This window comes from Mesoplodon mirus (genome assembly GCF_964341445.2).
Source record: "Mesoplodon mirus genome assembly, chromosome: 10".
NCBI lineage: Eukaryota > Metazoa > Chordata > Mammalia > Artiodactyla > Ziphiidae > Mesoplodon > Mesoplodon mirus.
This window is the reverse complement of record NC_138986.1, coordinates 92449661-92473156: the sequence shown is the minus strand read 5'-3', so window position 1 is coordinate 92473156 and position 23496 is coordinate 92449661. Positions and strand designations below refer to the sequence as shown.

The 23496-nt window shown below is 35.6% G+C and overlaps 1 protein-coding gene across 4 annotated transcripts in view; it reads right to left on the bottom strand.

Annotated features, from left to right (window-relative positions):
- Positions 1-5302: 5302 nt before the first annotated feature.
- SENP6 (SUMO specific peptidase 6) overlaps positions 5303-23496 on the bottom strand; it is a 110695-nt gene continuing 92501 nt past the window's right edge. For all 4 annotated transcript variants that reach the window (XM_082633286.1, XM_082633283.1, XM_082633284.1 and 1 more), the window contains 7 exons: positions 23043-23135; positions 19151-19581; positions 13861-13964; positions 12177-12265; positions 10407-10475; positions 10152-10302; positions 5303-6259 (listed from right to left, as the gene is read on the bottom strand). In XM_082633286.1, the coding sequence (XP_082489412.1) occupies positions 6050-6259; positions 10152-10302; positions 10407-10475; positions 12177-12265; positions 13861-13964; positions 19151-19581; positions 23043-23135 (1147 nt within the window). In that variant the 3' untranslated portion in view covers positions 5303-6049. The remainder of the gene's footprint in view (positions 6260-10151; positions 10303-10406; positions 10476-12176; positions 12266-13860; positions 13965-19150; positions 19582-23042; positions 23136-23496) is intronic.

The following is a 23496-nucleotide window of genomic DNA, read 5'->3' as shown; positions in this document are numbered from 1 at the left end:
ATATCTTCAGTTAATCATCTTCTGTTCATTTTTCAGCTGTATGTTTCATTTATATTTAAGTATCTTTGATAACCATTTGTTCATAGAGAGAAAAGCAAAGCCCTGACTGGGACAAAGGAACACTCTTTCCTCCTGTTTCTGTTGCCTGTTTCTAAGAAGGACACTTTAATGAAATATGCAAATTATGTCTTATTATTTTGGCATTCCTGTGATCACAGGTAGAACTGTAGCCCCCTTTAATGCTTTCATTACTGCCAACGTGACCTTTTCAACAGTCATAGTGCATCATGTTCTTCCTGTTTGAAATGCTTCGGCAACGTTTTAGGATAATGACCAAAATCTTGAACATGGCTTCAAGGCCCTGCATGATCAGGTCCCAGCCTACCTTTCCATCTTACTCTGAGCTCCAGTTACACAGGCCTACTTTAATTTTATATTTTAAATTATGAAAATGTTTAAACATACTAAAAGATAACATAGTTCAAAAAAACCCCTATACAACCAGTTTCCATGATAATCAAGACTTAGCCACATTGCATCTCTAAAAAAAATATGGACATTGATTAATTTTCGTCTTCTTTTATCTAGCCAGGTTGACCTAGCTTATAGGGTAAGACAGTGCCCAGCTTTGCTGGGGAAACTATTTCTTTGGACCTCAGTTCTATAAATTGGGAGTACATATCTCATAAAGTCATTATAAGTAAATGAATTCATACATTTAAGAAGTTTAGAACATGTTTGGAATATAGTACACAGTTAATAAGTGAGGCCATTACCATTTAGGACAGGTTACACATCCCCCTACCTCAGGGCCTTTGCACAGTCTACAAGCACTATTCTTCTTTTGCCCTCTCAGACTTTATGTCTACCAATAGTTCAAATGTCACATCTTTAGGGAAGATGTCCCCAACCTCCCTAGATTAGCCTATACTGTCTTCATACAATTTATGTTTTTCCTGCATGGCACTTATTTAAAATTATTAATTCATGAGGCTGTAAACAGTTGTCATTCCATTACACTATAAGGAAGCTCCATGAGTGGAGAAGATGGTATGTTTGCTTCCCTGTTTTAAATCCCTAATACCTAGTACAAAGTAGGTACTCAGAACATCTATTCAATATTTAAGGATCAATTTCTTTTCAACTAATTTGTTTTGGATCAAATCCTCTGCTGTCAACATGTATAAAGCTAATATAATAAATTTAGTAAGTCTTATAACAGGCTTAAACAACTAATTTCAGTTATTATTGAAAGCATATTAAGTTAATAAAGAGTACTTCTTTGCACAGGAGGAAAAAATGCTTCTAGGTATAAAGTTTGTGTATTTCAATTTAACTCTAAAGTAAAAGGCTGATGGAGTGGAAGTCAGGGGAGGTTTAAGCTAGCAGTTAAGTGGTTCAGATATAAACAGAAGGAAGAGCCTCTAGATAATCTTTCAGCTGACTTTCATATTTGTGCACAATTTCTACTTGTGTATGAGTTTAGGGCATTTGATTACCTTACAAATATTAGTATCATCAAATCTGTTTTCTTCCTAGAAGAATCCACTTGTATATAAGAATTAGGTTTGTAATTTTTTCATTACAATAATTATAAAAGAATGATTCTCATGAAACTTCATTTCCCCAAGACACTAGTCATTTATTTTCAAGTTTCCAAATCATATACCCAACTATTAATAAAATAAAATGTAAAAAAATAACTGACCTCAGATAAGTTTCAAAAGCACCTTCTCATAAAGTTCAGTTCACAAACACCCCAAATAGTTGACTCTGTCTTCTGATGGTTAGTATTTATAAGAAAGTTTAGAGAATCAGTGCAGGAGAGGAGAAGGATATGGCCAAATTCTGTATTTAGGATACTGTGTTCTGTATTTTCCTCTTGTTTAATCATTCTGCATATTAGTTCCAAGCAACCTGCTTAATTTGTTCTAAATTTTCCCCAACTTATTTGACACAGAACTTATAACTATCTCTCAAAACTAGAGTTAGCAAACATACTTTGAGAACTGCTAGTCTGGCTGCATTCTACAGACTGACAGGTTCAGAATCCTAGTGAAACTATAAAACCACCTTGGTTATAGCGATCCCATAACTCCTGCTGACCATTAAGAGTTCACAAATCATCTATTTATTAATCCATTTTAGAATCTCATCAAGAGTTGATGTTCTATCTTACAATTTGCAGAATCTACTTTTTGCCTTTTCATTAACAAGGTATCTGCCAGTCTCTAACCTTTGAGTACCTTAATAATTTCTTTATAATTCTGCAAGGCTTAGTAACAGCAATTTATTAAGTTTACCCATCAAGTTCTTAATGAGAATTTGGGAGTTGGGGGTAAAGGGGTATCTTAAAGCATTTGAGAGAAGAAAATGCAGACAAGCCTCATTACCTTTGGGACCAGCAACTTGAAAGCTGTCAGGGACAAATATTGATCCTTTTACATCAGTGGGAGGTGCATAATAGAATTACTTGAGGAATTATTTGAGAATTCATGGCACCACTGGGGTTAAGACCCCAGGTATGCATGCATAGTCTGAAAAGCTCCCCAGGTGATTCTGATCAACATTTCTAGAAAATCCTTGTTTTGGATAATATGTTCCTCACTGTAATCTTTTACAATAAGCACAACGTAACTGTTATTTGTGATAAAGACAGTGAAGACCTCAAAGCTTTTCAGCTTTTTTCATTCTGTTTCAGGCCATGGGTCTGTGGTATTTTCCTTTGAGTACACTGCACTCTGGTTTCCTGAATAGCACTTTAGGGCTCTCTACCATTATTCCTCCATCTGGCTTATCAGAATTAAGATGGGAGGTCTATTTCCCCCCAAGGTACACATTTCTTCCACTTGATCAAACAATACTTCCTCTGTGGTTAAATTTAAGTTTCAAAGAGCAGTTGTCTTAACTTTTTTTCTTCTTCTCAGGAGTAGGGAAACAACAAATGCACCAGAAAGTCTTGATGGAGTATTTTAGGACATTCTTCAGTAGACTACATTTCCTAATAGGGTCTGGTGTTGGCCTCTGTGAGTTCGGTTGCCTTACTGGTTGCCTTAAACTATCCATTGATAGTCCCCTGGCTAGACAGGCTGTAGTATCCTCCCCTAAATCTCTCTCCCTTCTCCTTTTGTCCTCAGAGAAATCTACTACAGAGACACCTTGTTGTCTGTACCTCTTCTAGATATGCAGCACTACATTACCTCATCTCTTACAGATTCTGTTTATTATCCTTTCTGTCACTATATCCCAGTAGTTTTTCTCCACCAACTCTTGACCATATATATTAAAATACATTCTTTTTTTTTTTTTTTGCGGAGCACAGGCTCCAGACGCGCAGGCCCAGCGGCCATGGCTCACGGGCCCAGCCGCTCCGCGGCATGTGGGATCCTCCCGGACCGGGGCACGAACCCATGTCCCCTGCATCGGCAGGCGGACTCTCAACCACTGCGCCACCAGGGAAGCCCTAAAATACATTCTTTATTATTCCTCTTCAGTGAATTTTCTGAGACTTTAAGTATAATTTTTAATCTCTGGGAAATTAAAACTTATTCTTTTTTTATCTTACAGTTTTCAGAGATCATAGTTTTTTAAAGAAAAAAATACAGAATTCATTTTGGTGACTTAAAATAAGATATAATTTAGATAATTATTTTATCCTTTCAAATAAGACCTCCTACATTTAATTGACTAATAGTTTAAGCACAGGTTACTATGCTTAACTTACTTAGGTTTATGTGAATCTGAAATAATACCATTAAGTTTTCAGTTGTCTTAGCAACATCAAAGGAAAAGGACTAGTTAAATGCCACCTTTGCTCCTAAACTACCAAGAGCTAAGACACATACAAATTTTATGGCAAGTAATCTAAAACTCTTCTAAAAATGATTAACTGTTATCCTATCCAACAAGAAAACAAATACAACAGATCTATCTAATTAGTTAAGACACCAGATACTCGTCATGCAGTTTCAGCATCTAGTAACAAACCTCTAAGCTTTAAAACTGTTTCACAACTTCTAAGTACTAATAATACACTTTAAAAGGTTGATACCGACTTTAAACTACATATAGAAGTACCAGAGTACACAATTAACAAGTAAATGTGCATAAACACTGAAGAAAGAGTCTCAAGTCTAATTTTGGAGCTCAACCTGGAAGTCTCCAAAGATTTATCTCCAAAGCAAAGCCATTAGCATAACTTTTAAAAAATAGAATTTTTCATGTGTCAAAACGTGATTGACTGAATTGGCCCAAGGAACAAGTTATCTTTTTATCTTTTCAAAAATTAAGACTGCAAAATGTAACCATTAGAAATTGAAACAAAAACAAGCATTTCAGAATAGTTCTTTCAGTACCTTCAAATTCTGACAAAATACAGGACAGTAAAAAAATTAAATATGCCAATTTTGCTTACTGCTATCAGGTTTTTAAAAATTTCCATTTTTTGGTCCATATTCAGTAAATAATAAAATTAAACTTTTCATATCTGAGTTAAGAGCTCTAGGGTATTCCTTAAAAAGAAATAATGTAATCATAAATAAAAATGTTAAGATAGTTCAAAGTAACAAATCCATAATCAATACCATTAATGGTGATGTTCCTTAAACTTACATTTTAATGTTTCCCTTAATGAGTGTGTCTAAATATATAAATATATACATATTTTTTGGGTGTTGTTAATAACACCCACAATCCACCCCAAACACATCCATGGACTTTATTAAATCCAAGTAAGTAGCCTAAAATGTTGGTTGCAATGCCAGAAATGGCCAGATTAAAAATAAAGTAACTGCTGATGAAAAATGGTCTTCCTTTTATTCTCAACTACGTTTGTTATATGTGCTTTTTAAATTATTTAACAAAAAAATGACCTTTAAAATATATAATTTCACGTCTCAAAGTTAATTTGAAAGAACTGTGTAACATTTCATTTGAAAATAAGTTTCAGCAGATATATGCAAGATTCCTATATGAGTTGTAAATCTGTCATCAAAACCATCACATTTTAGTATTTTTAAAGGGGAATTCAATATAGGAGATTTTTTCTGCATTATGCAACTGATTAAAGACAGCACTTTTACATGTAAAAATAATTTACACTAAAAAACTCAGGTGCAAAAAGTCTGATACTCTGTTTATCAAAATAACAAGAACAAAATGAGCAATGATAAAATAGCAAAAGTCATTACAAAAAATAGTAAATTCCTATTTAAATTCCTGTGTTCATAGGTTAAAAATGTTTATCAATTAACTATATCACAGATCGTAGATACTTTAAGCTATAATATAGAAAGGTAACATGGGGTATTTGAAATTCAAGTTGTACTTACCAAAATAGTTTTAACCTGAGTCTCTGACATCTTCAGAAATGTACTTGACAATAATGTATGATAAAGTATAGTTAATATTTAGTAGTATAATTCAAAGTTATTTTTCTTTGACTTGCTCTAAATACTGCTTCTTCTTAAATGTTTGAGTAAAACTATAAATATTTATTACACTTTTGGGGCCAAGTTCTCTAAACACAAGGGAGTGTCTGAATTAAAAGCTGTTACTTTTTCCTGCTATACAAACATATGAGGATGTCTTTCATGTTCAAAATACCTTTGATTTAATCTTATTTTCACATTTCATGTTATTTTAAAACAAATGCAAAGGTCAAAAGATTATCATATATACACACCCACTGAAGAATTTAATACAATCTCACTAAAGAATATCAACTTAATCACCTCCTCCTATAAATATTTTCTTTTTATTTATTTTGTGTTTAGAAGTCGCAGTTTTAAGTACTATTAACAGAAAATACATAACAAAAGCTTCCTAACAAGTGAAAAAAATAATTATAAATGCTGGAAAAATTGGCCTCATTGACATATTTACAGACTTTTATTTAATACATATTCCATTTGAAATTTATTATATGACATTTATACAAGCATTAACATTTCCAAATCACTGTGCATAGTGAGCACTTCAGTTCTTTATTGTCTATATCATTGAAAGTCACTCAGTTTGTGAAGGCAATACTGACAAGCTTTAAAAATGGTCAGTCTGAGATGTTATTAACATACTGTTCTGCTCCTTTGCCTATAGATGTTTCTGCGGTATAAGTGTCCTTATGCTTATTTTTCCCTTTGTTCTGATCTTCGTGCAACTTTAGAATTATGTTTCGGATTTCTTCCCTTTTTGTTCTCATTCTTGGGGTAGGAAACCAGTTTGCCAAGTTCATAGGCAGTTCAAAATTGACAATCGGATTCTGAAAATAAAAACATTAAATGTGCCTTAGAAAACTATAATAAAAATTATCTTGGTTTCAATCACAAAAGCATTCCAGAGAAGAAATGAAAAAAATCAGTAACATGTAATCAGTACTTACTCATTATCTATTTTATGAAGGCACTGTGCTGGGCACTGGAGATGTAAGACAAGACAGTTTCTGCCTACAGATCTTACAGTCTAGATCAGGGGTCAGCAAACTACAGCTAGTGGGCCACATTCTGCCTATTGCCCGTTCTTGTAAATAAAGCCTTATTGGAACACACCCACAGTAACTCATCTACATGCTGCCTGTGGATGCTTTCTTTCATGCCACAATAGCAGAACCGAGTGTAGAGACCGTATGGCCGCAGAGTCTGAAATATTTACTACCTGACTACCTGGTGCCTTATAAAAGAGATGGCTAACCCCCGTCGAGATAGACAGATAACTCAACAATTAAAACAATGAATATGACAAGTATTAAGGCAGGAGAAGCAGAGAGTCCTATGCGAATACATATCTAAGAGCTTAGCACAATTTCAAGAAGTGATGTTTACGCTAAGACCTGAAGAATGAGTAGGAATTAGCCAAATAGGAATGATGGAAGCAACAGGGAAGAGTATTCCAGGTAAGGAAATATGTACCAACGCCTGGAGGCAAGAGACCACATGACACAACACGAGAGGCTGAATGACATCCAAGGGGATGGTGTGTAGAATGCTGGAGTGAGAACGGTAGAAATGTGGCTAGAAGCTCGCACAGGAGTTGGATGATGCAGGCCGCGTGAAGGAGTCTGGTCTTCAACTCAAGAATAACAGGAAGCCATTATAAGATTTACAGCAGAAAAGCAACACAATTAGATTTGGGTTTCGGGAAAACTGTGAAAAATACAAGGCAAGAGGCCACATCAGAGGTTGGTGCAGCAGTTTGGAGTAGTGACGCTAATGAAATGGACTTAGAAAGTGGTAGCAGGGGTAAATAACTGAACATAAGTGACACTAAGTGACAGAATTCACAGGGCTTATGGCACCATGGGTGGTGAATGAAGAAGAGGAAGAAGTCAAGATAACTGTAAAGAATATCCAAGAGAGCCCAGAGATAAACCCACACACATATGGTCACCTTATTTTTGATAAAGGAGGCAAGAATATATAATGGAGAAAAGACAGCCTCTTCAATAAGTGGTGCTGGGAAAACTGGACAGCTACATGTAAAAGTATGAGATTAGAACACTCTCTAACACCATACACAAAAATAAACTCAAAATGGATTAAAGACCTAAATGTGGGCTTCCCTGGTGGCGCAGTGGTTGAGAGTCCGCCTGCCGATGCAGGGGACGCGGGTTCGTGCCCCGGTCCGGGAGGATCCCACATGCCGCGGAGCGGCTGGGCCCGTGAGCCATGGCCGCTGAGCCTGCGCGTCCGGAGCCTGTGCTCCGCAACGGGAGAGGCCACAACAGTGAGAGGCCCACGTACTGAAAAGAAAAAAAAAAAAAAACCTAAATGTAAGGCCAGGCACTATCAAACTCTTAGAGGAAAACATAGGAAGAACACTCTTTGACATAAATCACAGCAAGATCTTTTTTGACCCACCTCCTAGAATAATGGAAATAAAATCAAAAATAAACAAATGGGCTTAAAAGCTTTTGCACAGCAAAGGAAACCATAAACAAGATGAAAAGACAACCCTCAGAAGGGGAGAAAATATTTGCAAATGAAGCAACTGACAAAGGATTAATCTCCAAAATTTACAAGCAGCTCATGCAGCTCAATATCAAAAAAACAAACAACCCAATCCAAAAATGGGCAGAAGACCTAAATAGACATTTCTCCAAAGAAGATACACAGATTGCCAACAAACACATGAAAGGACATGCTCAACATCACTAATCATTAGAGAAATGCAAATCAAAACTACAATGAGGTATCACCTCACACCAGTTAGAATGGGCATCATCAGAAAATCTACAAACAATAAATGCTGGAGGGCTTCCCTGGTGGCACAGTGGTTAAGAATCCGCCTGCAGGGCTTCCCTGGTGGCGCAGTGGTTGAGAGTCCGCCTGCAGATGCAGGGGACACGGGTTCGTGCCCCGGTCCGGGAAGATCCCACATGCCGCGGAGCGGTTAGGCCAGTGAGCCATGGCCACTGAGCCTGCGCGTCCGGAGCCTGTGCTCCACAACGGGAGAGGCCACAGCAGTGAGAGGCCCGCGTACCGCAAAAAAAAAAAAAAAAAAGAATCCGCCTGCCAATGCAGGGGACACGGGTTCAAGCCCTGGTCTGGGAAGATCCGACATGCCGCGGAGCAACTAAGCCTGTGCGCCACAACTACTGAGCCTGCACTCTAGAGCCCGCGAGGCACAGCTACTGAGCCCGCGTGCCTAGAGCCTGTGCTCCGCACAGGAGAAGTCACTGCAATGAGAAGCCCGCACACCGCAATGAAGAGTAGCCCCTGCTCGCTGCAACTAGAGAAAGTCCGTATGCAGCAACGAAGACCCAATGCAGCCAAAAATAAATAAATAAAATAAATTTAAGAAAAAAATGCTGGAGAGGGTGTGGAGAACAGGGAACCCTCTTGCACTGTTGGTGGGAATGTACATTGATACAGCCACTATGGAGAACAGTATGGAGGTTCCTTAAAAAACTAAAAATAGAACTGCCATATGACCCAGCAATCCCACTGCTGGGCATATACCCTGAGAAAACCATAATTCAAAAAGTCATGTACCACAATGTTCACTGTAGCTCTATTTACAATAGCCAGGACATGGAAGCAACCTAAGTGTCCATCAACAGATGAATGGATAAAGAAGATGTGGCACATATATACAATGGAATATTACTCAGCCATAAAAAGAAACGAAACTGAGTTATTTGTAGTGCGGTGGATGGACCTAGCGTCTGTCATACAGAGTGAAGTAAGTCAGAAAGAGAAAAACAAATACCATATGCTAACACATATATATATGGAATCTAAAAAAAAAAAAAAGGTTCTGCAGAACATAGGGGCAAGGACAGAAATAAAGACGCAGACACAGATAATGGACTTGAGGACACGAGGAGGGGGAAGGGTAAGCTGGGACAAAGTGAGAGAGTGGCAGGGACATATATACACTACCAAATGTAAAATAGATAGCTAGTGGGAAGCAGCCGCATAGCACAGGGAGATCAGCTCGGTGCTTTGTGACCACTTAGAGGGGTGGGATAGGGAAGGTGGGAGGGAGATGCAAGAGAGAGGAGATGTGGGGATATATATATATGTATATGTAGAGCTGATTCACTTTGTTATACAGCAGAAACTAGCACACCACTGTAAAGCAATTATACTCCAATAAAGATGTTAAAAAAAAAAAAAAAAGAATATCCAGGGGAGGTGTGCGTGGTATTGCACCTCTGAAGTCAAAGGAAGAATGTGTTACGTGGAAGGAATAAAACAGTGTCAAATGGTGCTGCGCGGTCAGGAACAATCTCAATATAAGGGTGAGGGTCAAGCCGGATTATGGAGATTTGAGAAGCAAATAGGATTCGTGGAAATGAAGACAATGAATATAAACACTTGTCCAGAAATGTATCTGTGAAGGGGAGAAAAGAAGGTAAAAGATGTAGCCCGAATCATGGGGGAGATTTCTTAAGGTAGAAAGAGCCAGTGGAGAGGAAGTGATTAGTGAGGAGTGATGAGGTCAGCAAGCTTTGGATATGATGGAGTGTGGTCTTTTTTATTTTATGCCTTAAAAATTCTCCAATTTAAGAGGTTTTGCTCCTTGGAATAAGTTTTGAAACAATAGTTTTCAATCTCTTCAAAATATTTGCTTATTGTGTTTTTTACACTAACATGAGATCAAACACACCATTTTATTATTTATTAAATCAGATCCAACAAACTGAAACCCACCTCAAAAAAGCTCTCTACATACTGCAATATGTATACACCACAATCACTGAAGTTGTTTTGCTGGGGTACTTTTGGATTAGAGCCTTTCATAACATCTTTGGAAAAACTTCTTTTGCTTCCTTTTTTAACTTCCCATTCGACCTCTAAATACCTGCAATGATGTGTATATAGTAAGAATATATATACATACATATAAATATACATAGTTCCTCATTCCCACCAGAATACAAAGTACAGGGAGAGTTTTGAACTTACTCTCTTAGAACTTTTACCACATTTGACCGAGAAGGGCCTCTGAGTGAGTCCATCAGTAGGATACAAGGTCTGTAGGGTAGAAATGACCACATATAAATACTTTATAATGTTTAAAAGGCATAAAAAGATGTACATTAACAATAAAATTTCAAACCTTAAAAATTCACTTTGTATGACTCAGTAAAACTTGTTGGGGGGGATAACACCCTAATAATACTTAACTATCCATGGTTATATTAAATACTGAATTATAGAGTAATAATTTAACCATATCTAAGTTATGAATATAAATATAGTTGACCAAAGTTCCTAAAAACACTTCAAAATTTAGTAGAAAGTCAAAACAATTCTGAAAATTTGAACATCTCCATATTCCAAATTACCAAAAGTGAGACCACACAAAAGTAGAAGAAAAATAATCCCATTTGTAACTAAAATCTATTTTAGATAAAAAAAAAATCAGGTAATCTTCACATAAAAGAATTAGTTTAGAATCCAGTGTTTTGGGTGAGGTTCCACTTCAGAACACTCAGTATAAATAATACTCAACTTTTAAAATTTTGTTGTTAAACCCAAATAAGTGAGGAAGTCTAATGTAGTGCAAAAAGTCCTGAAATGATTAAAGATCTAGGTTCTTCCGGCTAACATTTTATGGGATTTGGAAAAAATCTTTCAACTGCTCTAGGTCTCTATGTTTTCCTTTATAAATGAAGTTTGCTTTTCAAATGCTATTAATGGAGTTTCAGACAAGATTTCCTACAAAAAGTCAAAAGAGATGAAGTCTAGAAATAGGTACTACTTCATTGCCTAAGAAGTCTGCAGACCCTGGCAAGATCTCAGAAACATGTACTTCTGAGAACCAAAATAGACTCACTCTCAACTTGGGGTTTCCATCTGTTTTTTTGTTTTGTTTTGTTTTGTTTTGCTGCACCATGACTTGTGGGATCTTAGTTCCCCAACTAGGGATTGAACCCACGCCCTCAGCAGTGAGAGCGCAGAATCCTAACCACTGGACTGCCAGGGAATTCCCTGGGTTTCCCACCTGGAACATGTCCCTTAGGACTGCCTTAAGTCACTCCACAGCCTTCACACAGTAGCTATGGAACCAGTGTAAACTCCAATTCCCATGTTACTGATGTGAATTTGAATGACATTCTTTGTCCTTCCCTGCTCCAAATCACTATATATCCAAAAGTAGTAGTGGTTTTCTATGCACATGTACAGACATGGAAAATGGGCAAATGGAGAACTGAAATAATTTCCATTCTCCCCAACTCAAACCTTGGACATTGGGCAGGACCTAATTTTCCTCACTGACTCTGAAAGCTTCTGTGATTTTTGCTTAAATACCTGTTTTAATTAAAACAGTATGGTTAATGTTTTATTCTAAGAGGGTACGTGTATAAAAATTATCATGTAGGGTCTTCCCTGGTGGCACGGTGGTTTAAGAATCCGCCTGCCAATGCAGGGGACATGGGTTTAAGCCCTGGTCTGGGAAGATCCCACATGACACGGAGCACCTAAGCCCGTGCGCCACAACTACTGAGCCCACACGTCTAGAGCCCATGCTCCGCAACAAGAGAAGCCACTGCAGTGAGAAGCCTGTGAACCGCAATGAAGAGCAGCCCGCTCGCTGCAACTAAAGAAAGCACGCGCACAGCAATGAAGACCCAATGCAGCAAAAAATAAGTAAATAAAATTAAAAAAAAAGAGTAACAGTTAAAAAAAAAAACTATCATGTAGTTTGCAAGATGTACGGTTAATGCTTACTGTTTACAGATAGTAGGCTTTAAATGCCACTGTCCTATTTCAGAATTGCAGTTGTCATCGGCAAGGAATCCATCATCACTGCTGTCATCCTATAAAAGAGAGCTTACTGTTAGTATTGAAAATATACAATCTAAATGACTAATACCGTAACAAAATAGCACTATTGAGGATAAAAATCCTTGTAGCAAATATGTAAAAAATATTTTTCTATTTAGGTGATCAGACATTAGAAAATGTGTTATGTCATTCGATTCCAGTGATGTAACACTACAACACAGGCATCTTAATGAAAGAAACCATCAATCAGAGGTCTAAGAAAACTTGTTACATCTATTTACTCAATCTAAATTTTTGAAGACTAAGTATATCATGACTGATTCTTCTCTAGTCAAACATTTATGGCTCTGATTTTAGGTATTTTTACAAAAATTTTAATTTGTTGGCTAAAACAACTGTTTTCACAATAGGACATGAGTGACTTATATTTATCATCTTTTCACACAAAAAATTTTTTCATATCAGAAACATTTAAAGGGTTTTTGGAAACACTGTTTTACTTGACAAAACCCTTTACCCGCTTCACTCGAGAAGACAGCTTTATGATAGTGTGTCTTATTCTACCGATTATCTTGAATGTAAAACAAACAAAGCTTTTTTTGTCCTGTGGGAAAGCTTCTGGCAACCTTTTGAATGAAACAGTCAACAGTAGGAATAATAAAAGTAGTAATACACGGTTAGATTAACTAGTTCACGTAACTGCTATGACCAAAAAGGAGCATATGAAGTGCTCATTATAAACCTTGAGTGTAATCCAGACATGTGTCTGTATATATTAGAAAGAAAAACTGTATTTCATAGCCACACACTGTAGACCAAGGGACATCACAAAAATGTTTTTTATTCACAAGAGGATTGAGCAAAAAGGAAAAATGGTGCAGTACAAAGTTATCTTTACTACTAGATAAACTCAAAGTTTGTCTTAACAACTAAGGAAGAGGCAGAAAAAGGAAATGGAATAAGCTTTTCTCTCAGTAGAAAATGCCTGTTTAACTGAAGTTATAAAATATTTTCAAAAATGTACTTTATTCTTGGTGTTAATAAAGCTTATTAGGGCAAACGAGACTCTAAGAAAATATGAGAATCGACCTATGTTAATTTTGACTAAATATTATCTGCTCCTGCCATGATGCATACACAGATTAGATGAAAGAAAAAATCATTAGACAGGTGGTAAAAATAGTGTAATTCTGCTGCGTTCGTGCACCACACACCACATAATCGAAAATGTGAACACTTGCCTCCTGAGTGTTAAGACCGAAGGTTAAGCACAGCGCACAAATGCTTTAAAAGAGCAACGGAAAGGGGTGCGGTAGGGGTGGTGGGCGGTCGCTGGGTCGCGGCGGGAGGATCCATTTCACATGGAAACTTTCCACGGTGGGTGATATTAGTTTAGTCCTCAATGGCAAACTAAACAAACAAACAAAAACCCCAAAACAAAAAATGAAACAACGTTCATACATCTATCCCGGCAACTTCTGAACTGAAAACCAAATTTGTGTTGTGAGATGAGATCCAAATCCAGAAGGCACAAGTTAACCGTTTGAAGGAATCACCTATAAAAATCTAAAGAAAAACTTTTAATTATATAAAATACTAGAACTTTTTGCCAAGCGTTAGGTTTCACCTGGTTATCCTGCTCTGCTGAGAAGTCGATGAGTTCATCTTCAAGCATTTTACTACCTTCAGCTGATTCATCACTGTAGTTTAGTCTGATTTTGCTTAAGCCATCTGTATCAATAAGAAACATTACATAATTTTTAAAAAGAGCACGCACATAACTTATAGTACATGGTGTTAAGATTAATGCTAATAATTAATTGCATAGTAATTACGAATACAAAATCTGTCTTAGCATGTAAATATCACAAGTATAAAATAAGTTACTTTTAAATAAAAAACCTGGATTATGTCATCTACAGAGTTGTTTCTACTACTCAGATCCTAAAATGTATTAAACTTTAAACACTATGTATCAGTTATATTATTAAATACTTATGTATATTTAAATACATGTATATATATATAAAGATTTTGTGCTAGGTATGCTAGGTATCTTTAATAACAGAAGCTACAATAGTTTGAAAACAACTCAATTGTTCAATAACAGGAATGGTTTAGCAAATGTAGAACATAAAATGAAATACTGTGTACACTAGAGAAATTAAAATTGTGAAAATATGGAAAATTATACAAGTTAAAAAAACACGATTAAAACAAAGTAAAACAGGCTTGCTTTTGCACAAATAATTTTAAAAAATACAAAAATGAAAATAATTATGTTAGCATAGTAGTTATGGATGAGTTCCTCAACTCTGTATATTTTTCCTTCATGTTTGGTAATATTCACAGACTTTTCAACAAAATAAAATGACACAAGCCAACGTAGGTGCTGGTAGTATGAAAATAAATGACTCATAGAAATATTTGAAATGAATTCTTTTAAAGGTCTGTTTCAAGAATCTAAATCCTTAAAAATCAATGATTTTCTTAAAGAAACAGAAGATTTACCAGAAAATAATGAAAACTGAGCAGGAACTTTGATGCCAAATATTGTTTATTATAGAGCATACCATTTCCAAGTTTTTAAAAGCAGGACTTCAAAGTATTTTAAACAGGATTTAACTTATTTTGGTATAAGTTATTAAAAGGGCAAAAGAATACGAATAAATAAGCAAGACAGGATGGGAAAACAGCAATATAAAAGTGCTCCTGGAAAAATACATTTAACATATATAAAAGTCTAAACGTTGTGATCGAAAACATACTATTTGAAATAATAAAGCATGCAAAGAATAACCTTTTCAATTTATCTCTTTCAAAAGTCTGTATTTTTATGCTTTCTTGAAGCAAAAACACCTATATTTAAATAAAATTTGTCCAAATCCTCAGGCAATTAAGAGCTAGTCACTACAATCAAGTTATTTTTGCAGCGAAGTATTCCTGTCTATACCTATCTATTACACAGAAATTGTGTCATATAAACATGAACCTTATACAAATGAAATACGTGTGCACTGCAAAAAAGGAGAAAAGTAATTTAAATAGTGTAGTCAATTTCTTCAACTGTTTCGTTCAGTAAACAAATGCCCTAGTATAAATTGAGGCAATAACTCAATCAGCTGTTCTCCCAATCAGTCCCATTTCCTGAGTTTTTCTCACATAGTGAGATCACCTGAAGATGCCAAACCAAGCGTGATTCTAGAGTTTAAAAATACACATTTTTCATGTACCATACAGAGCAAGACAACTATTTTCGAATGGTGCCCAACTGAAAAAACACCAAATCAAAGTAGTGATAACAGACATTATTCTCCTACAGTTGACCTTAAAAACCTAATCCCCGTGGCAAGATACAACTCCACTTATATACTGCAGCATGTCAACCGACATCAGTCAACACTCTGACTGTACGTGTTCAACGGTTAAAATTACGTTAAATGCTTTATTTAAGTCCTGTCAACGATACTACCAGACCAAATAGAAATAGATCACTAAGATATTAATCATAATCACAAAAATTTTTACAAGCTCTCCTTATCCTCATTTCTGATACGTCATCATTTTATCTAGGATAGACTGCTTAGCCATCCTCTCCAAGGCAGTAAAGGCTCCTCTAGAGACCACTCTCATTCAATGTACTTTTGGGTGAGTGATGCCTTGGAAATATCTGATGAAAGATATGAGAGCTCGTTCCTGAAAAATACAGACCCATTCTAGAGAACCATTTTTCAAACTGTGGGACACTATGGCCACTGGATTAAGATAAGCATTGAAAAAGAATAGAAAAATGCCAGTGTATCACACACAATAAAGGTAAATTAATTTCCTTTAAGGAAGATATAGTCGATACAGTTACACACATACTAAAAACAAAACAAATGCACAAACTATAAATTTTAAAAGAAGAATAAACAGATATTATAAAAGGGCAAACTACATAAAACAGATATTCTTTACTTTGGTCTCCATTAGGATTTATGGGTATATTTACTCAAATTTAACTGGTTACTTCTCAACTAGAACATTAACTTGTAGAGAGAGCCACCAGGAATTTCTGGGGTTTGTGTGTATGAAGGAAGTCTTAAGGCTTTGTTTGTCCCATTGCTCTAAGACATGCACTTTAATTCATTTTTTAAACTTGAATTCACATTAAACTGTATGAAATTATTGATCAAAAAGGAACTTAAAAAATGTTCTGTGGAGATATAATTCACATACAATTCACCCATTTAAAGTGTACATGTAAGTGGTTTTTGGTATATTTACAAATACTATGTGCAACCATCCCTGGAGTCAACTTTAAAACATTTTCAAGATGTTTTAAATCTCAAAAAACCCCACAAAAAACAAACAAAAAAACTCTGTACACTTCAGCTATCACTCCCTTCTCCCCATATTCCTGTCCCATACCCCCAACCAGCCCTAAGCAGCCATTAACCCACTCTACAGATTTTCCTGGGAGATTTCATACAAATGGAATCACATATGAGGTCTTCTATGACTACTTAGCATGCTTTCAAGTTTCATCTATGTAGCATGTATCACTCCTTCATTTCTTTTTATGGCCTAATAATATTCCATTGGATGGATGTATCATGTTTTGATTATCCATTTGTCAGCTGATGAACATCTGGATTGTGTCTACCATTTGGCTATTATGAATAATGCTGCTATAAATGTTCATGCCCAAGTTTTTGTGCGGACATATGTTTTTATTTCTCTTGGGTAATTATCTAGGCGTGGAACTGCTGGATCACATGATAACTCTATGCTTAACGTTTTGAGGAACTGTCACACTGTCTCCCAAAGCAAGCTGTACCATTTTACATTCCCACTAACGACACAAGAAGGCCTCAATTTCCGCACGTCCTCACCAACACCCGTTAGTATCTGACTTTCTGATCCTAGCCATGCTGTCATGGCTATGAAGAGGCAGCTCTTTGTGGTTTTGACTTACATTTCCTTCATGACTAATGATGTCCAGCATCTTCTCATGTACTAATTGGCAGGACTTTGTTGTTTTCTTATTTTATTTTTATTTTTATTTTTAATGGGGTATAATTGATTTACAATGTTGTGTTAATTTCAGGTTTACAGCAAAGTGAATCTGTTACATAAATACATATATCCACTCTTTATTAGATTCTTTTCCCATATAGGCCATCACAGAGTATTGCGTAGAGTTCCCTGTGCTGTACAGTAGGTCCTTATTAGTTACCTACTTTATATACAGTAGTGTGTATGTGTCAATGCCAATTTATCCCACCTCCAGGACTTTGTTTTAAAGGCAATGAGAAACAGTGCACACTGCCTTGAAGGCTTAATCTTCAGAGTGCCCATCTACACAATGCTTTCTGTTTAGCAAAATGGTAATTAATCTCTAACGTGGCTATTCACTGCCTCTTTTTATTTTTCTATTCAAGTATTAAAATACTAAAACTGAAAAAAATTAGTCAGAACTTGGTGATTACCTACTTCGCCTAATCTTCATTCCATTTCCTGCCTGCTGAAACAGATTGGAAAGTCAGCTAGAAAAGGAAGCACAGTTGACCCTGGAACAACACAGGTTTGAACTGCACTGGCCCACCCACACATGGATTTCTTTTCAATAAATACGTAGTACAGTACTACACAATCTGAGGTTGGTTGAATCCAGGGATGCGAACCTGTGGTATGACATGAATGGCTGACTATAAAGTTAGAGGTGGATTTTTGATTGTCAGAGGGTCAACAACCCTAAACCCCATGTTGTTCAAGCGTCAACTGTATTGATCTGCTTGGCTTTTGATATACTTTTTTGCTTTATCTGCTAAATTTCCCCCTTCTGCCTCTTATCTTATACCCCCTAAAGGGCACAAAGACCAACATCCATATGGCTAATGTCAGCTTTATGCAGCTGAGTCTGTCAAACCAAAAATATTTTTGTAAGAGCGCAGCAACACCTTTCTGACTTCCTAAAATAGTACAGGCTGGTAGAAGTACAGAGTATGTTGAGCATTCACAACTTTTTCTTGAACTTTTGAGTTCAACTTTTGAAAGTTGGACTCAACTTTCTTACTGAGTTCACATAATTTCTTCCATGCCTTATACTGAGTTTTTTCCTCCCAAGAAAATGTATTAGATCTACTCATAGCTTAGTAAGCTTGCTATCTTATATACATAGCATATTATGGGTTTATGAAGTAGACTTTGGGGTTGAAGTGGAAATTATGCAGTTGACTTGATATATAATTTAAGTATTTGAAGAGAAACCTTAGATTTCTATAACAAATGCTAGAAATATGGACCTGATTCAAGGAATAAAACAATTTATTAGAACTGAAGGGAAATAAAAAAGCAGAGGTTGGACCAGTGCCCTTTCTCCCACTGAAAATCATGAAGGAGAGTGAGGAACAGAAACTAGCCTTTAATTTGAATGTCAACAGCTATTTGGAGGAGAAGGCTTTAATTTCTGCCTCTTGCCCCTTGATCTCAATTGCCCATCTGTAAATTGAGAAGATCGAACTAATTTGCCTTACAGATCTAAAACTGTGCAGCTACTGTTTATGCTGAATAATTTCCTACAAAATAAAAATAAGTCCAAGTTCCTATAAATGGAAAACGCAGACCTTGTACTATAATTTTAAAACTTCATTCTCTGTAAGGGTGAGGGGAGGAGACTCACTATAAAGGGGGCACAAGGGAATTTTTTTGAGTAATGGAAAGGTTCTAAATCTTGATTGTTAGAGTGACTACATGACTATACATTTATCAAAGCTCACTGAGCTATACTTATGAGTGAACGTTACTGTAAGTAAATTATACCTCAATAAACCTGACTTAAAAAAAAAAGTGTACCCTGAAATCTTAATCCTATTTCTAAAAATTCCAACTTATTCTAACTCTTTGATTTTTTAAAACATTTAGAAACATACCTGTATGGTGCATAGAACTTAAATATTCATTCTGTAGGCCATTCTCACTTTTAGTCCTATCAACAACTTTCTGGCATGCAGATTCTCCTTTATTCGATTCTTCATTTTCACTTGCAGTATGATTTATTTTTTTCAGACTACATTTCACACTGCTAATGTTTCTCCGATAACGAGGGTCACTTTCTTCCTGTTCATTATTTGAATCAATTACAGCTACACAATGCTTTCTGTTTAGCATCTTCTTAATTACAGGCTTGGCAGCAGAGTTTTGTGAACAACTGTCCATTTCACTGGCTGAAGGAGAAGAAATACAACTGTCCTCTACAGATGAACATTTTTGCGTGACTGTATTTTCATGGTAATGAGGATTAGGTTCATACTTTGGTTTTTCCAAACCAGGGAAACAAATAACAGCCAAAAACCAGTGTGCACTGTAAAAAACAAATGAAACTACTGAATATATTATTAGAAAAATTTATTATATTTGGCAATAAATATTAAATCTTTTTTCTAAAGGTTTTCTAAACAAATTTATTAAGAATGCCCAATTTTTTAAATTCTCAAATTAATCCACTTGTTTATAGGATCATTGATTCATTAACAGAATACAATGTTTATTCAAAAATAACATAATTTTTGTAATAACATAATTTTTGTCAGAACTACATAGCCTGCATTCACTTTTGCAAACAATCCTTTGAACACTTTCTTGCTTTTGGAATGAAAAATTCATTGTTTTCCAGGCAATTTAACAAAATGTAAATTACATCACTGCAATTCATCATTCCCATTTACCTTTCCTTTGCCCTATTTATGCCAAGGACAAACACTATCTAGCCTCAAGATTAAAATGTCTTCAGAAGTCTAATTAGACTTTACAATTTTGAACATTTTCTAAATATTGTAAGTAATAGCTTTTAAAAAATTTTATGTCTGTGTTTTTCTTATTAATGAGGTAGGAACTTCTTAATATTGAAAACATTGAATAATTCTTGTCTCATGCTATACTAAAATAAAATATACTAAATTGAAATAATACATCTAATCTAATCATCATCACAGAATTCCAAGTATTAGTAGAATTCCAGCTATCAAGTGGGTACTCATGATAGAGCTGAATTCAGGTAATACAGTTCCCAGTAGTAGGATATAAGCCATGAGTAAGATGCTGTACAGCTAAAAGTGGCTAATATTCATTAATCTACTTAATTTTATTAAGGGCTTACAGTTTGCTAGGCACAGTGTTATGTGTTGAGATACAATGAACAGGCTATAGATGTCAGATAATTTATTAGCTGAGCTCAATATATGTCATAGAGTAGGGTGTTCAGTAGTTATTTGCTGAATGAAAAATGAATGTTGACATAGATAAAAGTTATTCTACATTCTGTTTCTGTAAAATATTAAATTCCCCCAAGGTACTACTAAGAAACAGCACTGTCTGTCTCTTCATCAGAGAGTATGAGTAGAAAAGGTCACAGATGCTGGATTCATTCTCAGTATTGAAAAGGCCACATAGAGGAATGCCTCTCTCCTCTTCTTAATTATTAATCTCCAGGATCCCAAGGACTTAGGTCAGGCGAGGCTAGGAGAAGAGCAGCACACCATCCTCCTCACTTCATCAATTCTAAGACACAGCTGATTGTAAGTCACATCTCAACTTCATAAAGGTTAGAATATGAAAATATGTGTTTTGAAATTGATTAAATATGGTATAATACAGTGACTCTCAACCTATAGCTGAAACCTACGTCTATCACAGTTTTAAACATTTTTCAGCTATGACAATATGGATAAGCCATAGTTTTTCTGTTGCCTCACCTAAAAACTTGGAAAAAAAACCTTCCTTCACCTAGCTGAAAAGAGAAAGCTGAATCAGGTACATCTGAGGTCACTTTCAACCTCTAAGAGCCAGGGTTTTGCTTTTATGAGCCCTTTTATTAATATCAGCTACCTTGACCTTAAGCCATCAGTGGGAGAAGAGGCTAAAACAGGTAATTTCGCTTATCTTAAGATGAATTAGATCCAAACATCTAATTTCTTCTCCTTGTCAATTACTAAAAATTTTTAACAAATAGCTTATAAACTTTTAGCTTAAAGAAATTACCACCACAAAGAAAATTAGAAATAAAATAGATGACAAATACATAGCAGCCTAACTAATTTAATTAGCTTTATCTCTTAAAAAAAACCCTCATGATCTGGAAGCTATTCTTTCACCTACAAACAGCACAGTTCTCTTGGTGAACACTTTACTAATTCTGTACCTTTGTTCATCCTCTACCTTTCACCAAGACGACTAAAAGCACTGAACGTAGCTTCCATCCACATCAGACGCTGTGACTAAGAGGGATATGCCTCTATTGCTAAATTGTGTGTACCTATAATTATACTTTTATTTTAAATTTTTATAATTAATTTCTGACAAATGGCTTCCTACGTATATCCTCCCTTTGGCCTAGTGGGCAGCTCACTTGCTACTTTATATAGAGGATATGCCTCTATTGCTAAATTGTGTGTACCTAAAATTATACTTTTATTTTAAATTTTTATAATTAATTTCTGACAAATGGCTTCCTATGTATATCCTCCCTTTGGCCTAGTGGGCAGCTCATTTGCTACTTTATATGACAAATTAATGTCAAGAAACTTTACTTTGAGGAAAATGAAGAAATTAAAGATTAGTTTTAAACTTAGTTTTAATTTTTTTATGATACTATGTTTGACTCAAATATATATCTTTGAAGAAGGTGGGCTTTATAGCTATAACCAATGTTTTAACCTAGCCTACCTATCTTTGACTGGGATAATTAGAGAGCACAGGTTTTATGATTAAAGCATGATTACAAATAAATAGGATTTGATTATACTATAGAGTGAATTTGTTTTTTATAGTGGGGAAAAAAGAGCACATTCAGAAAATAGCTTGGCACAAACAGGCTTATTAGAAATAAACAATCTTACAGAATACCAACTTCAGATAAGGTTACTCTGCAACCATGATAAAATGAGACAAAGTAAGGCCATTTCATAATTTGTCTCAGCAGAGACAAATATAAGATCACAATGCGACCCCTCAAAATACCAAATATTCTTTTATTGCTAAATGAGCGAATGCAACTTCTTTATCCAAACAAACCACTGCTTCCTTAGACCTTCCACCAAACCAAAGCCCAAATTCTTTTACTGCCTCTTTCAAACACACTTTTACTGAGAGGATCCATAGTCACCCATGTTGTGTGTTCTCCCTTGAGGCAAGTACTAAACCCAAGTTGTCCAATTACAGGGGTATTCCTGGAGGTCTTTGGCTGGAGGACACAGGAAAATTAAAAAATGAAATACAAAACCTCTCAAGTTTAAATTGTATAGTAAGACTGTCCTACACATCTATGCCTCTCTAGTCACTGGGGGAGAAAAACACAAAATGTTTACCACCCCCATTTACTTAGAAAATAGCTTTAAGTGGTAAACATGGTTTTCAGTGAGCAAATGACATAAATCCAGCCACCTTTTCTTCTTTTTGATTAAGAGCCAAAGTGTATCTTAAACTAAAGATTCAAATTCTTCTATGTGACCTAATCACCATTCTGTACAAAGCAGTCTTTTCTATATAGGATGTCTGCTAGACCACAAGCACCATTTTTAAAAGATGACATTATTCTACATTGATGAATAAAATGAAATTAGAAAGATCTCTCATCTAGTGTCTGTAAAATTCAGTATCTTATATGATTCACTGGAAAAGTATATTAATTTCCATAAAATAAAGAATTAAGTGTCAATATATACAACAAATTTCAGAAAGAAGTTAAAAAATGGATGAATTATTCACCTCAAAAACACATCTGCTAAAAACTGCCATCACATTAACATAAAGGAAAATCTTACTCACGCTTCATTAAGGGGTACAAAAATAAAGTCCTTTTCAAAAATATCTACATGCCGGGTCCATGTCTTTACTCTTCCATGTCGCTTCTGCTGTATTCTGTAAGACAAGAGAGAAACTATCAAGCTTTTGAAGTGTTTCTAGTGTTTCTGCCTCTATGCAGCAACTTATACATTACAAAGGTTGAGATGTTAATAGATCAGTTGTATGATTTAACAAGTTGTGAGAAGAAAGCAGAACATCTGAGATGGAGCTGGGAAGATGGGAAACTGCCCGTCCCTGAATCTGGAAGAAAGAGATTATTTAATTCCTACTACTACTTACTAGGGTGGATCAGAGCTACTATTTTTATTGTTGCAGAACTGGTTTTAGCAACGATATCGAGAAGCATATCAGACCATGATCTATAAGAACTGAGGAGGAGAGAGCAGGAAAAGTGAGCACTATCTTACAGCTGGTG